The sequence below is a fragment of the Lissotriton vulgaris genome, chromosome 3_1 (assembly GCF_964263255.1).
Source record: "Lissotriton vulgaris chromosome 3_1, aLisVul1.2, whole genome shotgun sequence".
NCBI classification, from domain to species: domain Eukaryota; kingdom Metazoa; phylum Chordata; class Amphibia; order Caudata; family Salamandridae; genus Lissotriton; species Lissotriton vulgaris.
Window position 1 is genome coordinate 2079414262 of NC_141689.1, and position 18461 is coordinate 2079432722.

Consider the following 18461-nt stretch of genomic DNA (forward strand, 5'->3'; position numbering starts at 1 on the left):
TTTTCCTGTGGAGATTTTTCTATGTTTTCTAGGAGGCCCTCACGGTTCTGATTTCTCGCTCTCTTTTTGCACTTGTTTATAACCCTTTCCGGATAGTCACGTGCTTTTAATTTAGTACAGAGGTCTTTAGTCTGTGACTTATAGTCTTCTGTTTTGCTACAATTCCTCCGAAGCCATAAAAATTGGCTATAGGGAAGGTTCTCCCTTAATGGACGGGGGTGGTACCACAGCTACCACCCCCGTCCATTAAGGGAAAACCTTAATGTTATAAACAAGTGCAAAAAGAGAGCGAGAAATCAGAACCGTGAGGGCCTCCTAGAAAACATAGAAAAATCTCCACAGGAAGATCTCCCTACATGTGTAACTACATACAGCCCAGTAGCAAACCAATTGAAAAAGATCATAAATAAACACCGGCGGATTCTCACGTCTGCAAACATATCTTGGCCAAAACCACGCTTCGCCAATAAGCGAACTAGGAATTTGAAAGACCAACTGGTCCACACGAGACCGTGAGCCATCGCCCCCCCAAGAGATACTACTTTGTGGAATCTACCGCCTATTGTGGGACATTACCCCTGTGGCTCCTGTTAGGTCTGTCCATTGACGAGACCAACAAAAGAACTACAACTTTTACCCAATCTGAAATGGACTATGCGGAGCCACACGAACTGCAATACGAGTTATAACCTATATGATCACATGTCCCTGCAGTATGATTTACATCGGGATGACGTGCCGGAGGGCAAAAATAAGAATCAGCGAACACCGCATTAACGTCAAATGCAGGAAGGCGACAACGAAAATGGCAGCACATTACTTGGAAAAAGGCCACACAGTAGACGATTTGCAGTGGTTGATCCTGGAGACGTTGCAGATCAAGGACCATAATGCAGAACGCATCCTGTTCGAAAAAGAACAGAGATGAGTACATCGACTGGGCACGGATGTACGAGGCTTGAATGACAGCGTTCCATGGGCAAGTATGAGTAGACCATGAACACCTATCCCATATAAACAAACTGATAACATTAATTAAGATCAGAATAAAAATATAGAGAATGCGTAGATGTAACCTTCTAGAGAACACGCTATTCCCCCAGAATCACTAACTAGCTTCAACTTGTGCAAAAAACAACAAGCATATCGTAAAACTATATGTTGAACTTAAAGGTACACAAAATTAAGTCTATAACCCATAGAGTCAACAGAAACATAATGTGCCCGATTTAGTCAAATAACAGTATAAGAAATACAAAGTACCCGCAAATTCCTTAATATACAAAAAATATCAGTAAATACTTCTCATAAACTAAATAACTTTACTTTACTACGGCACCTCCGTAAAAGAATAAAAGCAGCCATAACAGTCTTTCTTCGTGTTTACTGGGAAGAATAGGAAAATATAAAGACCATCCGGGAACCTGGAAACTCATCCGGGTCCAGGACGGCAGAGTCAGCACAAGGCCCTGAAGGAGGATCTCCAGGTAACACGAGGGGAACGCTTCCTATAGAGCAGATAAGTACCGACATCTCTCTACTTTTTACCAACCCTGCCTCCCTCTTAAATTTTAGAAAAGACCTCCCTACAGACTCCCTGGGTACCCGCGGAAGCACGTAACAACACGTGCAGAGGTATGTGAACTGCATGCTAGGCTAAGCGCGTTAAATAATATGTTTGGGCACAAAACGGGTTTTCTTTAAGTATCACCCAGGCTAATATCGTAGACCAATTTGACTAAAGGTTTTGGGCGATAGCCATTATACATCGCTCTATATGTGAACATAGATGAATGGTCGCCAGTAAAGGGCACACACATGAAAGTACATCAAGATACAATACGTAATGGTTTTGAAAATACAATGTCGAATATGGGTATAAGAAATGTTTTCTTTTGAAATATAACCTCGAAATACTGGTGGTTTATGAGGAACTACACCAAATGAATGAGGGTTGATGACTCTAAACAAAACCCGCAATTAAAAGGAATGGGTTTGGGTATGTGGTTACTCCAGACAGGATAATGGCGAAGCATTGTATGGTGATGCAGTTAACTCACCCCCAGCACAGAGCTGGCAGTTTTTAATATGTATGTAAGATATGTCCCCGAACCCTCCCCCAAGGTGACACGTTTTCTTTTTCATAGGCACAATTGACTCCAACAAAGAAGGGATTAATACGTCGCCTTCTCACCCTTGCACCCCGGTCCTGAAGAAAGCCCACTGATCATTTTGACAAACAAGGGCTGAAACATGTCGACCTTTTATTCACGAAAATAGGTAGCGTAGAGAACCCTAGTAACTCTCAAAACGCATACCAAGAATATTTTCTCCATTTCTAATTCGAATCCAGAATATTAAATTCATCCTCTGGGGTTCCGAGTTATTTTAGAATTCACCACTTGTCACTAATCACTGGACACTACTGCACATAACCTTGGATTACTACCTCCTGATGGAGGCTGCATACAAAACAACCCTGTGATTATGCAGACACTCGAGCATCATAGCGGAGAATCAAGATATACCGCTATTTCCGACTCCATCTCGAGTGCTTGAGGGTTTTTTACCAAGGGACGTACCGAACACCTGAGGAATCCAGGTTGGCAGGACAAGTGATCCACCCCCCCACTGTTAAATATGGATACCAAGATGTATTGGTAAATCAGTGATGTATGAGTGCCTGTATGAATGATCCAGTTGGTGCTTGCCTGTCTGTATAAGTGAGTGATTAGGTGTCTCAGTGAATGTATAGCTGAGTGACTAAGTTGTGCGAATGTCTGAATCAGTCTATCAGTTGGTGTCTAAGTGGCTGTAAGGGTTGGTGAGTGGGTACATGAGTGGCTGTATGGGTGATTTATTGGATGTTTGTGTACCTATATGGGTGTATGAGTGACTGCATGAATGAGTGAGTGGGTGGGGGAGGTGGTGGTCCCCAGGGCAGGGGGAGTTCATGAGGCCCCTCCTATATTATTGTAATTGGCCCAAGGAGGTAGCAGCCTTGAGGAGGTGGGGGTCCCCAAAACTGCGGGTGGACCAAGTGTGCCCACCCACAAACATAATTAAAAGTGCCCCCGGAAGGTGGTGGTCCCCGGGGCTTTGATAAGCCCTAGGAGGGAGGCCTGTGTGCCCCCTCCTGTATTTATTATACGCCCCCAGGACCCGGCCCAACCAGGAGTTATTCAGAAGTAAGCGTTGTGGTCTGCACTTGCTTTTTTAATAAAAACATTTGCAGCATAATTGCGGATCCACCAACAAGTTGCGGCAAATTGTTTAAAAAAAAGCTTTTTACTTTTGCCAGGGTCCCTGAGGGACCCCCCCACCATATCTGGGTGGTCAGGGTATTCCGAAGATGGCTGCGAACACTTCCTGGTTGAAGTGTTGGCAGCCAATCAAATTTTAGTAGGATTTGCGAAACGTTCAATAAAAGTTTTGTGGAGCAAAAATTTGTCAAGCAGCGCCAAGTTATTCGCAAAACAAAACATGCTTTCCCTATGGAAACTTTGGTCCTACCTATAACTACCTACTGGCAACCGGCAGAAGTAATAGATACATATGTATACAAGGCAGCTGTGTCTGCTGAAAGCGTTATGCCATTCTTGACGGATTAAATAAAAATACATAAAGAAGAACTAATCCCCAAGAGTGTCTGTGTTTACGTGGCAGCATGATCTGGTAACATACATATATATATATTCTCAAAGATGAATTGGACATGCATTGCAGATGTGACCTCAAACATTACATCCCTTCCTATGTCTATGTTATACATTTTATAACGGTTTTGGTCATTTAAAAGAGTAAACGTAACCCCATTATCCGTAACATTCTCGTTAGCCTCCAATATGAAGTCTACTTTCAATGTGCTGTCTGCCATTTTGCACCTCGTCACCAAATTTTTCCAACTCAAAGCTGACTTTGCAATGCAAATTGCCCCACTGAAACTTATTTGTAAAATACCAGACACTTCCGGTGTAAAAACATTTTTTGGGGGCATAACCATACCACAATTGTCCTTTTCTATAATCATGTCTGCAAACATCAATAGTTGTTATCTCCAATACTGTTGGTATAAGTCATTTCATATTTAGTTTTCGCTTCCACATCCAGCTTTGATGGATTGCAAAAAAGGGGCATTTAATTACCATTATATGTGTGATAGTGCCAGAATATATATTATGTGTTCTTACTAACTAACATTTAGGGGCAGATTTATGTTGGACTTGCGCCACGTTTGCGTCACGCAACAGCGGCGTAAACGTGGCGCATCCCTGCGACCTATTTACAACGTGACGCATCAAGTCAGATGCGTCACGTTGTAAAGCCCTGCGCCACATGTGGGCGTTCCGGCGCAGGGTGGGCGTTCCGGAGCAGGTGCGCCTCGCAAAAGTGGCTGAGTGAAATCTACAAGATTTCACTCAGTCACTTTTAGGCCAATGCTGCGGCAAAACCCTGCGCCTGCTTGAAGCAGGCGTAAGGCTTGACGCAGCATTGGACAGATAGGGCACCCCCGAGCCTTGCTGGAGCTGCGTCGCGCTTGCGACGCAACTCCAGCAATGCGTCACCTTTACGGCACAGATGCGTCATGCATCTGTGCCGTTTTTGCCCCATGGTGCGCCGCATTGTAAATGCGGCGCACCATGGGTGGCGGAGCTGCGGCCCACAATAACTGGCGCATCCCTGGGGATGCGCCAGTTATTGTAAATCTCCCCCTTAGTTCATAGTAAGAGTGAGAACATTGAAAGGCTGTTTGAAAACATTATTGTTTGACTTACAGAAAGTGTCCTCTGTAAGCAGCCCTGTGGATAGGCAAGTGACCAGACTGTTGAGGTATATTGGCATCAGCCCCATAATCCAGGAGCAGAGATATTGCATCTGGGTTTCCTCCAGCAGCAGCTTCGAATATTATGGAAGTACAGTCAGAAGCCTGAGAAAGAACATTAGCACCTGTTGGGAAATATAGCAAATGTAATCAAGTTGGACATTTAATGAATATAAACCTCATAATAGTATTACTTAAAGCATGAGAATTAAATTGTACACTTTAACAAAAAAGTGGTTGGCCAGCATTTGAGCAAAGTCAAGTTGACACAAATCACATTTCTTCACTTTATTAACTAATTTAGGGCTAGAAATATATCAATGATGGAGATGTATTTGGACAACACTGTCACCTTCGCAATATCATTATATTGTTCATGTTTTAATCAGTGGTTAATTTGTAAAAAAAATAAGTGGTAGGGCTCTCGTCAGGAAGCTGCTTGCACCAGCCCATTTCTCCTGTTTTGTCAAAAACATAAGTGACGGGGCTCTAATCAGGAAGCTGCTTGCATCAGCCCATTTGTCCTGTCAGAGCCACCTAAAACAGAGCCAACTGCTAAACCATGAAATTGGGGAGAGGGTGTGGCATAATGACCAGAGCTCCAGACTCTGGAGCTGGGGAACCATGTTCGAGTCTTGGAGTCGGCTAAACACCCTCTGATTCTTGGCAAATCAATTAATCTCCAGTAAATTAATACGTCCTTAACTGGTATTCATGAAAAACGGTCATGTTGCTAATTAAGGGCCAGTGATGAGCACCGGAAACCACTGGCTCAAATTAAGCACCGGTTTTAATATGATAGTAGTAGTTGTTCTGAAGCCGATACCTTGTGGGAATTGCCTGCCACCCAATTAATGCACCCCAAGTCAAAGTGAGAGTGCATTATGGGGGTGAAGGGCAGTTATAACAAAGGTAATGCCCTCTTAAACATTAATTATTATTATTCCAATCTCATCATTGAGAGAAGTAGGATTTAATCGACAAACTCATTCAGCTGCAGAGTAAAAGAAAACTAAACAAAAGTCTGTGCAGTTGCCAGATGTACTAGCAAGCAATGTGTACCGTAAAATGAGCTCCACAACAGCAGCAAAAACATCACATAATTAAGAATGATAAAAAGTAAGACTTTACTGCCAGTTAGGGCCCTCTTTCTGAGTGAGCTGATTGGAAGCACAGCTTGAATATTCCCCTGTGTCTTCTCTGACCCATACAGGCGGGACACATGATATAGTGGCTGACATGCCTCAAGACAATAAGTGGTAGTGGTCCCTCTGGGAGGGGGCAGCACATGAAATGTAAGATGACATGCATTTGTTAAGCTGGGGTTGGTGCAGCAGACAGAAAAACAGATATTTCTGTGCACTTGTGTGTGGCAGCTCTCACTACATGTGTTGTCATGGCTTTCCCCATTTTCTGTAACGCATATTCCATCAATCCATCAAGAATGCCACATATGTGTCACTAATGAGCCATTACCATGCAGTGAAAGACCTTACACCATTAAGAACCCCCCAAAACGGCTATCTAGGAACTATTAGGAAGGGATTAATAGCATGTCACCAAGAATGCACACAAATATGCCACTGATTGACAGCAGGGATAGCCACAACTCGGCCCAGGGAGCCTTAATTTAATTTAATTTAATTTAATTTAATTTAATTTAATTAATTTAACTACCGGTAACATCGAGGAAGCTGCTGATTCAGGGTCTTATAACATCTAGACTCGATTATAGTAACGCCATCTTTTTGGGCGCCCCTGAATCAACCTTTAAGACCCTTCAACAGGTCCAAAATGCAGCGGCAAGGCTGCTCATGGACATTCCGAGGACGCAATCAGCGAAACCGGCATTGAAGGCATTGCATTGGCTCCCCGTGCGGGAGAGAGTGACCTTTAAGGCACTTTGTACCGCTCATAAAATTCTCGCAGGTAAAGGTCCCCTTATTTTAAAAAATCTAGTGACTCCCTACAAAGCTGGCAGAACGCTGCGATCAGACACGAAACATCTCTTGATGGTGCCTAGAGTCAAAAAGGCCCGCACTGGTGGGAGAAGATTCTCATTTAACACGGCAAAGCTCTGGAACTCGCTCCCCCTAAAACTTCGAGCTGAGCCCTGTACACTGCGTTTCCGCAAAGGTCTTAAAACCTTTCTGTTTCCGGCATAACGCCTCTATGCTGTCCCCTCTACCATCTGATGTTGTCTGGAAGCGCCGGGATGCCCAAGGTTAGCTGCGCGCTATATAAGATTTTAAATTAAATTAAATTAAATTAAATTAATCTTAAACCCCTAATTTACTGGGTAAGATTTCCATCTAGCAAGGTCCTATATTCATGTAAGAATGCATTGTCTGATGAACTGTAAAGATTCGATCTGAGATGTAAATTACCTTGGTTTATTTATGTCAAGTCCTGGTTTTACAAGCTGGACATCAGAAAGGATTGGAACAATCCTGAATCTATCACCAAGGCCACGCTGGAACAACTGAAATTAAGGTATTGGCCGCATGTGGGTGAAAGGTGGCTGTCGAGTCTAGCTCAGGAAGCTTGACCGCAACATTTCTTGAATTTAAATGTACACTGGACTAACTTTGAACGTTTGTTGGACAAGAGAGATTTAACAGAAGCGAGATCATTATTCTTCAAATTCAGACAAGGGTTTCCAGTTTTTTGAAGATATCTGGTCTCCACCAATCACTACATAGGACCTAACACTAAATAACTGCTATTCTGCTTCTTACCCTTCCGTATCTCGGTATCCATTTTGAGATGCCAGCGCCAGCGGTGTGAGCCCGTAGGAACTGCGTGGGTCGGGGTCAGCTCCAGATAGAATCAGGAGCTGAACGATATCCTTGTGTCCCAGCCGCACGGCTTCATGTAGGGCTGTCCTCTCATTGACACATCGCAAGTTTACATCTGCACTGCAGCTTATTAGTGAAGCGGCAATGTCATATGATCCATGGCGGATGGCTGGAAGGTGAAAATGGAAACTGACATTATTTTAAGGTTTTTCACAACAGCTTATTATAAGTAAATCAGATTGAAAGTTGCACAATAAATTCTTTGTTATTGGTATTCAAAGGGCTTCTTACATTTTACCTGCTTATGTAAACCATAAAAAAGCCACTATGAAAGAAAATACAAAGAATACTATGGGCCTTGTTATGTGCCCCTAGGCACCCATAACACACATCACATGCACATATTCATACTGAAGCTGAGCATGGTGGCATTCTGTGAAACAGGGGATTTGAGTGCTCATGATCAGTCTCAATGCAGTTAAGAAATGTGGGACCCTATTATGTATATATCATGTTTAGGACGCACATTCGCTGTTTGTGTCTGGTGCACCTTAAAAAGGGTGCGCCGGCGAAAGTAGGGAAAGTGCGCCCTAATACATAGATTGCACTGCACCCAGGGCAGCCGTGAACTCATGCTGCCCTGGGGTAGCTCATTCAAGTGAAATACTGAGCAGCTTTAAAGAAGCCGCTCCAAATTTTTTGAGTGCAGGGGGCAACCTGCCTGCTTTTTTAAAGGGGATAAGAGATCCCCTTGCATGCAGGTGTTGTCAGTGACTGCACCCGCCTGCAAGGAGATGTCTGGGGGGTCCATGGAAACCCCTTTCCCCCTGCCAGAGGGCTGCTCATAGTGGACTTACTGACAGTGAGCCACCTTTTAAGTGGTGCACTGTCGGTGCACCTCATGACAGCTGCTTTGCCTCTGCGCCCATGTCTGTAATAGGTATACCCTCACTAGAATGGGTCACGCCCCCATGCAAATGAGGAAAACCCTCTGAAGGTAGCACTGTTGTTTTAAGTGCGCCAGTGCTATCAGTATCACAGAAGGGGTTACACACGTTTCTGCTGCCCCTTATGTAATACCAAAGTGCCCCGGGGGCACGCAAAGCAGACGCAAACAGCTGTTGCGCCCCCAGGACACCTTCTGTAATACAGCCCATGGTATCTTCAGTGTGTGGCATCTCACCCACAAACCTTCAGAGGCCATATTTAGAGTTGGGTAGCAATGGAAAATCATCCAATTGGAGATCTAAATGTGCTAAATCATATGTTGGAGAGCAGAAATCACCTGCATAATTACCGCCACCACAGGGATAGTATGGCATAACTTATATACCAGCAGAGTCTCTCCCACAGGAAAGCCCTTCTACACATCATTCCACCTGGAGGAATTTCAATTATCGCCCAAGACAAACTCTGGCCCTAAAAAACTACCACAACCATATTCTAAGTTTTTTCCACCGATTTCTGTAGTTAAAATGAAGTCCAGATCAAACATCAATTTAAAAAATAAACAGAATAGTAGGTATGTTAATACTTCAATTTCAAATGTACATTTTTATTTTGGCATTTGTTGAAACCCTCATTTATTTGACCTCAACTTTAGTTGTTAATGTAAAAGCACCTCTGTTTCACAATATAACCTTAGTCTAACTGGCAGTATTAGAAATGTAAATGTGTATATATACTAAAACTCCCAGTAAATGTAAATTGATACTTGCATAGCGCACTACTCACCCGCAAGGGTCTCAAGGTGCTTGTACGAATACAGCTGTGGAACCCATCCTGGCTTTCCCTGTGAGGCGTCCACTCCTGGGCACCCCCAAGGTGGAGGCCAGGCATCCTTAGCGTTGTGGGGGCCGTTGTGGAGATTAAGCAAGCTATTGCCCAGAGTTGCAGAGTGGGACTCCATGATTGGAATAGGCACCGAGGCGAGAATTATCAGGTCCGTGGAATTTTGAGCCCAAGACCCGCCGAGGCGGGGAATTGAACCCTGGTCCCGGGCTAGACCTCTGCATCAGGGTCTGTTGGCAATCACAGAGGGTTATAAAAACAAACAGGCTGGAGTAAGTGGCTTTTCTGTGAAATCTGTGCTGATACAATGCAATGCCTGTGACTAAGGAGTTCATAACGCCGAAACGCGTACAGCAAGAATGAATTTCTGAGGAATCTAATGTTTGTTTGCCCATAATAATTCAGTTTTGAGTGAATGAAATGAAAGTAGCATGTATAAAGTGTGTGGTTACCTGTAGGGATCCCAGCGCTAGCAACAGCTTAGCTTAGCACTTTGCAGAATTCAAGGGAAGAGATGTTTTCACTTTCTTTTGAAAGATCAGATAATCAGACTCTAAACGTATGTATAAAGGATGTATATAAGAGAAGAGGCGGCCCCCACTTTGAACTCTTCTAATTTGTGGGACTGTGACCAGTTGCTTATTTTCAGATCTCAGGGATCTGTTTGGTCGGTAGAGCTGGATGAAGGAACGCATCATAGGAGAGTCTTTACCAGAAAGTGCTTTATAAGGGGATGGAGCGGCTAACGTGATCCACGCACGCCGCCGCTGCTGTGCTTCCTGTTGTGCCGTAGCCCCGCCCTCGGAGGTAATGGTGGTGCCGAGACGCTGAGACGCTGAGAGACGCCGAGAAACACCGAGAAGTAGGCGTTTTGCACCTAATGGCAAAAAGATTGATGGCTCTGACGGAGCCCGGTGATTAACGACCCTGTTCCTGTTCCGAGCCAGCTTCGGTCTTTGAGATTGAATTCTCGGCAGACAAGACAAGACAGGTGGTGTTTGATGTACACCGGAGAGGTATCGTGGGCCGTGCCCTGTCTCATTTTTCTTGACTCTTTGTGTCTGTATCTGGCATCTGGAGGATTTCTCCGTCTTGCTCTTGCTTCGTTCTGCAGCCCCCATTTACCAGTCTCTGCAGCATTTCTGTGCTCGGCCTCTGACCTCTGACCTCCAGACCTCCAACCCTCGCTGCTCTGCAGTTCTGCGTGCAGCTCACTGCTGGTTGTTGTGTGTTGCCGTGGTTATTATTTGCCCCTCTCATCTCCCTCTCTGCACTTTTCATTGATACTGAAGCTCTCCCGGGACCCAGCCTCAAGCAGGGGGTCTTTTTCACCGAGAGGTTGATTGTGATTTGAACCGACCTGTCTTGTACCTGTCTTGTCCCTGACTGCCATTTATACCCCTATTTTCGTCAACAACCATAAAAAGAGAGGAAGGGCATAGCGGCCACCGCCTGATTATGTCAGTGAGAGCGAGGGGTAAGAAGGCTAAGCAGGACTATGATCTGCTGAAATCAATCAACAAGACCCTGCCTACTGATAAAGGGGTAAAAAAAAACAGACGGAAAAATCAACAAAAGAACGCCCTAAGGCAGAAGACTGCTGAGATGCATTCAGACAGAAATAAATACGAAGTACTAAGAGAGGAGAATGAGACTGTGGATAGCGAGGATATCGAAGTCAATGAGGGCGAGGTAGAGGTGGAGGTGGAGACAGGTGGAGATACGGGGATCCAGGACCGCCCCGGCCATTCAAAGGAGCCAAGCCTGACAGTAGCTGCTGGGAAAAGTACAGTGAAAGGCAAAAAGGACGATCTGGAGACGGAGGAGAAAACCGTATGTGCTAAGATGACCTTGAGGGGCGCTGCAGTCAACAAACCATCCACATCACAAGGCACTGGGAGTCAGTTAAAACAATATCCCCTTTTCTCAAAACCCCTTCTCCAACAGGGGCAACAGGGGCAGCTCTCAAGTACCCCGATGCGGGGTGGGCCAAAGTGGGAGGGGAAAAAAGATGCCCCGGGACAAAAGGTTCATAGCACTGAAGGGGTACTAAACAACTCCACAACGCCTGAGATGCCCGAGACAACTCCATCAAAGGGGGTAGATAAGGAGTTGGAGCATTCCGTGCACTCCGAGGAAATCATATCTGCGGCTCCCCTAGCACTTATAACATCGGCTCTGGATACCAGCCAAAGCCCCGAACTGATCATGAAAACTGCTAGCCAAGAGTTAAGTCAAGAGCTAAGCCTGCGGTCATCGCAAATATCAAAAGAGGATGACCTACTCTCCCTTCCTAACACCACAAAAACGAATTCCATTGAATTTCTGCTTGGAACTATCCTTCAGGAACTAAGAGATTTTAAAGAATCTCAGGCACAGGAGATTGGCCAATTACACACTAGGCTCACAAAAATGGAAGAGTGCTTTGGGAATCTTCCTTCAAAGATCATTGAGGCTGAGACTCGGATCTCATCCCCGGAGGATTCAATGTCAACAATGCAGAAAGATCTATCAGCGGCCAATAGGGAAAGAGCCCAGTTATTGGAAAAAATGCAGGACCTCGAAAACTACAATCTGAGATCAAATTTACGTCTGGTAGGTATACCAGAGGGGGTGGAAGACAAGGACGTAGTCAAGTGGTCGGAGTCTCTCCTGAAAACAGCCATACCGGAGCTCCAAGGCGACTTGACTATCACTAGGGCACACAGAGTCCCGGCATATAAACCCAATAACTTGAAATATCCGCGTACAATTCTACTTAACTTTTCAGATTTTAGGGTGAAGGAGAGAATTCTAAACACAGCATATTCCAAGAAATCATTCAATGCAGAAGGAATAAACAATTTTCGAATTTTCTCGGATATGTCAGCGGCTTCTGCCCACAGACGTCGAGACTTTGTCAAAATTATAGACTCTTTCAAAAGCAAGGGAGCCCAGGCTACTATTGTGCAACAGTCAAAACTCAAGGTCCTGGCTAAAGGGAGGTTCTTTATTTTTACAACTGTCCACGAAGCTCAGTCCTTCCTGGAAGGATTAGGAGGATAACCCAGCAGATCTCCAGCTGTATCATGCTCCTAACAGATTCAAGAGTTTAGTGTATAACAGCTCTGATCGTAATGGGGGGGGGGGCTGCCCATAACAGGAAGCACAAAAAGGATGCAATGCAATGGCATCCAACAAGAAGAAACAGAAGGAAAGGACGGACGTGGAACACGGGGGGATCCGTCCAACTGAGGGGGGAGGAGGGGGGTCCGGGGTGGTGAAGGGAGGTGTTGCAAGGGGAAAAACGAGAGTTCAAATGCAATATGTTTCTCTACATTTCTATGACTACAGTACGAGCAATGTTATTCTTTTTCATTTTTTATTTTTATTTATTTATTTTTTTATTTATTTTTTATTTTGCACAAATAATTCTTTGCACTTGCCATTTTTGCCCGTATGGATTATAATAAATTGTCAAGTTTCTTCGAGTATATTTGCTTATTTTGCACTAGAGGGCTCTTAATCCTTCAAGTCTGTTCTGCTATTTGTATCAGCCTGCTGATTAATTGCATATTTGCACAGTTGCTGCGCGTTTGCACATTTGTACATTGCAATTTAGATTTTTATGATTGTTTCTATCAATATCTGCTGCTGCTATTACATTATTATGTATCACCTATCGGTTATATACGTCGTTGTTGCTGTTTATATATTTATAGATTTGCACATTTGCACACTTCCTGAGGGCCTAGCCCATTATCTCGAGTATGCCCGTTTGCAGATTTGCACATCTAATCTCAGATTCTCTAGGAATATTTCTGTGAATATTTGCTGCTATTATGCTACCGGCCTATATTGTTATATACATTTATATTACCTATTGGTTATATTTGTTGCTGCTGTAGTTTTTTGTTTATTTGCAGATTTGCACACTTGCACATTGGCTGAGGGCCACGTTCAACATCTCGTATATGTTTGCTTGCATATTTCCACATTTAAATCCAGTCTCTTTACGAATACTTCTGTGAATATCCGCTCCTATTATGTTATGGGTCTAGACTGCTATATATATATATATATTATTTATTGATTATATGTGTTGTTGCTGTTGACTCTATTTTTGTAAATTTGCACACTAGCGTATTAGTTGAGGGTCACGCCCAACATCTCGAACATGAAATAATATGGTGAAATTTATTTCTTTAAACGTTAACGGATTGAATAACGCTCGTAAAAGGAATGCTATTGAGTGCTGGCTGAAAAACCTTTCACCAGATGTCATCTATTTACAAGAAACCCATCATAAAGACCATGCAGAGTCAGCTAAACTCTTCAAAAGCTGGGTGGGCTATAACATATCTGCCCCTGCTGGGATGGCTCAGAGAGGAGTTTCCATACTAATAGGGAGACATGTAGGGTTTAATCTTGAAGGGTCTTGCACGGACATTAGAGGTAGATGGGCAGTTGCACACGGTAAATTAAATAACGTCAGTGTTATTCTTGCTACAGTTTATGCACCAATTCTTGACGACCCTCAAGCTATTCTACAAGTAAAACAGGCAATAACTGGTCTGCCCGGGCCAATAATCTGGGGGGGAGATTTTAATCTATTGCAAAACCCGAGATTGGACTCGACTAAGAAAGATCGTCGTCAGAATAAACCCCAAGTTGCTTTAGCAGTCCAAAGTTGTAAAATAGATCTTGATCTTATTGACCATTAGCGAAAGTTAAATCCTATCAAGCGCGAGTACTCATGCCACTCAGCAAAATACAATTCAGCGTCAATGTTAGATTTTTTTCTGTCATCCCATGATTTAGTATTATACAATTATGCCCATCTACCTAATGCTTTCTCAGACCATGCAGCTCTTAGTATGGAGGTCAATCTGGGGAATCATGAAATTAGATCTAAAAGTAGATGGTTTTTTAATAAACTCAATCTTCTGGACCAACAATGGTGCACAAATATTAATGAAAGGATTGAGCAATTTTTTATACAGAATAGAGGTTCAGCCCCATTAAATATAATCTGGGATGCTTTTAAAGCAACTCTTCGTGGAATAATTACATCTAAAGAAATCCCTAAGCTGAGGGCAAAAAGGGAGGAGAAAATCAAACTCCAAACCGAACTCTCACAGGCAGCCCAAGAGCATTTTAGGGTCAGATCTAAGATCTCTGGTCACAAACTTAACGTGGCAAAATGCAAAATGAAGAACTTTTATTATGAATTAGGCGAGACAAATAGCAACCTATATGCACAAAAAATATATGAAGAGAGTGAATATTCAGGAAAGCTTCTGGCCTGGCAATCTAAAGAAAAGCAGGTTCACAATAGAATAGATCAGCTATCAGATCCTATTACTAAAATACAAGTTAAGACCACCACCTCTATTGGCGATCTGTTTTTAAAACACTATGAGGGAATTTATCAAGTATCTGAAGGGGCTACATTTGACTCTACCTTGGAAATTTTTTTAGAACAACTTGAAATACCTAAATTAGATCCTGAGGGCATTAATTATCTTACTCAAGACTTCACATTATTGGAATTAGAGGAAGTGATAGAGTCTTTCCCCAACGGTAAGGCCAACGGTGAGGATGGCCTTCCCATCGAATTTTTTAAAAGATTTGAGGGAACACTACGCAAAGAACTTCTGAAATTAGTTAATAACTTACTCCAAGGTGGTCCCCCACCGGATTCCTTCCATATAGCGGTGATGGTCAGTATTTTAAAAAAGGGAAAGAACAAGGAAAATATAAATTCATACCGCCCGATTAGCCTTCTGAATACAGATTATACAATTTTTACAAAACTTTTAGCAAACCGATTAAACAAAATAATAGGATCCCTGGTAGCTCACGATCAGTGCGGTTTCATCGCAGGCAGACACCTTCATTCCAACACTACATTTTTATTGGAGGCACTAGATTATTTTAAAACTAATAAGGTGAAGGCTCAAATTTGGTTTTTAGATGCGGAGAAAGCCTTCGATCTAGTCTCTTGGGATTGCCTGTTTGCAATTTTACGTAGTTTTAATTTCCCGAATGTTTTCATTTTTCGCTTACGACAATTGTATGTGAATTCTAGGGCACAAATTATCATTAATAATACAAATATTGGGTCCTGTAACGTCACTAGAGGTACGCGACAGGGATGTCCCCTGTCGCCAATTTTATTTGCATTATTTATCGAACCTCTTGCAATCGCCATCAGAAATATTAAAGCTAACACAGCCCCAATATTAGGAATGACAAATATAAAACTGTATGCAGATGATATTGCCCTTTTTATAGATTCTAAACCCTCTAGTCAACGGAGGATTTTAAAAATCTTCTCTGATTTTCAAAAGCTGGGGGGTTATAAAATTAATGTAAACAAAACGGAAATTATTCTGGTGAACTGCACTATAGACACTTTAGCTCCGGAATTCAGGCGGATATATAACACAAATCCCAAAAGATATCTTGGAATATTTGTATCAGATAGCCTAGACGACCTTTTTGCACAAAATTTCTTACCTTTATTAAAAAAGGTGGGCTCACTTTTAGACCGGTGGAATTTGTTACCCCTGTCTATTATAGGACGGGCATCGCTAATTCGTATGTCGGTATTACCCCTCTTTAATTTCCTTTTTTGTGCAATTCCCTGCGCAATCCAGGCCTCTTATTTTAAAAAAGTAAAAGCGCTGATTTCTTCTTTCCTATGGGCAAAAAAATCTCCCAGACTTGCACTGAGCACTTTGTATTTATCATCTACACAAGGAGGGTTGTCCCTCCCAAATATTAGAGAATATTATTTTGCATCTTTTGCACATTATAGCCACAGGTTTTCTGTTTTAGATTTTCACGAGACGGATGATTTTTTTATCAAAAGGATGCTGCTGGAATTGAAAATTTATGACCCAGTAAGAATCACTAAAGATCCAAAAAAAGTACGCTATAAATCCCTGCAGTGGATCTTTAAGGTGAAAACTCAGTTTTTTAAGTTCTATGGATTACCTAATTTTAGCAGCAAGACAAATTTAATGAATTTTAGCTTGGGAGACGCTGGATGTATGGACAAATATATATTAACTATTTGGAAGGAGAATGGCTTTGAGAAAATCGAAGACTTCCTCTTGGGTAACAGATGGAAATCCTGGGATGAAATCAAGAGTCAGTTAATCCATTCGCACTGCATGCTGAACTGGTCCTTCTTCAAGATAATTCCAAAATTTAGAGAACTCACTATAGGAAATCTATTCATGAAAGAAAATATTTCCACTATCCTTAACAACAAAACACAAAAGAAAATGAGTATTTGGATTAAAACACTAAGAGAAGGTAAAGATCAGGACCTCTACAGCAAGATTACTGAAAGATGGAAAAAGAAGGAAGATATTACAATTAATCAACAGATATGGGACAAAATAAATAAGTTTAATAAAACCATTTTTCGAGGAGCAAATTTTAAACGCATGCAATTCTTTAACAAATGGTTGATATATAGAACTCCGTCCTTTTTGCATAATATCTTCCCCCAAATAGCTGACAAATGTTTCCGATGTGAAGGAAAAGGCACGTGGAAACACATTGTTTGGGAATGCCCCAAAATCCAGGTATTATGGAAGGAAATAGAAAAATATCTCTCAATTGTCCTTAAAACTAATATTGTCCTGGATGAATTGACTTCCGTCCTAGGTTGCTCTTCTATTCACACCCAACACGATGAGTCCCTTTTTATAGCTTCTTTAATAGCTAAATCCCTTATATTACAGTCCTGGAAAACAGACCTTGTCCCATCTTTCCAAGCATGGAAGATAAAATTACTCCGAATCCAGGATAGGGAAAGAAAATACGCTTTAAGATCAGGGGCTCTGAAAAAATATGATAAATTTTGGAGTGGTTTTGATCCTTAAATTTGCCTTACTGCTATTTAATCGGATTTAAAATTGGTTTATTGAGTTCGTTATGCATATGCACGATGCACTTTACAAATCTAGCTATGAAAAATTAATGGAGAAATCTTACAGGGAGTTTAAAGTTCCTATATTATTTTAATTCTAACAAAATCTTTTGATTATTAGTGAAAGTCTGTTGCCTGTTTGCTTTTACACAATTTTGCACTCTATAATTTAAATGTTATAACTAAAAAACTGTATGGTTGTTTTCAATATTCTTTTCTTCTAGACTGTATTAATTGGATTTCAAATATGTCATGTCTCTTGTACTGTACTGTATTGTTATATATGAACTCTCAATAAAAAAAAAATAATAAAAAAAAGAAAGTGCTTTATAAGCGATGCAGAAGGCCTTAAACTGAACTCGTTTTTTAATAGGGAGCCAGTGGAGGGTGGCGAGAGCAAGTTTGGTAGGCATGAGCGGGAAATCCGTTACGCCCGCGGATTTTGCGGATTTTTGGGAAATCCGCAATCCGCGAATTTTGCGGATTTCCCACAAAATCCGCAAAAAAAAATCCGCAGACGTAACGGGTTCAAAAGTTGAACACCCACTCATGTAACTATTTTACAATGGCGCCAGCAAGCTGCCAGCGCCGTTGTAAAATAGTTACAAAGTTAGCTTGCACAGGAACCACTAGATAAAACGAAGCAGGTGCTGCTTTATTTTATCTAAGTGCTTCCTGTGCAAGCTAACTTTGTAACTATTTTACAACGGCGCTGGCAGCTTGCTGGTGCCATTGTAAAATAGTTACATCATACATGCCAACATTTCAGAAGAGCAAAGTGGGAGATTTTAAAAAAAAAATCGGGAGAATGGGGCCTTGAATCGGGTTACTGGCATGTACGGGCTTCAATGCGCGCAATGGCAGGCAGAGAGAGGGTGATCCAAGTGCTGTACACCCCCCACCCGTGGCCTTTCCAGGGCGCACACACAGCCGGCATGTCTGTTACATGAGTAGGCTGGGCACATTGTGTTCGCACGAGTTTCTGCAGGTTCGCAAGGGTTTTGTACAATTTCGCAATTTGCGAAATTGTACAAAACCCTCGCGAACTTGCAGAAACTCGTGCGAACACACACAAAAAAAGCCGCAAAATCCGCGAGAATTCGGGGATTTTGCGGATTTTCGC

General features: G+C 42.4%; 1 protein-coding gene across 1 annotated transcript in view; it reads right to left on the minus strand.

Annotated features, from left to right (window-relative positions):
* LOC147728823 (dynein axonemal heavy chain 12-like) overlaps nt 1-18461 on the minus strand; it is a 136353-nt gene that overhangs the window by 97974 nt on the left and 19918 nt on the right. The window contains exons 4-5 of the mRNA XM_086963871.1: nt 7568-7789; nt 4776-4971 (exon numbers count right to left, since the gene is read on the minus strand). Of these exons, the coding sequence (XP_086819997.1) occupies nt 4776-4971; nt 7568-7789 (418 nt within the window). The remainder of the gene's footprint in view (nt 1-4775; nt 4972-7567; nt 7790-18461) is intronic.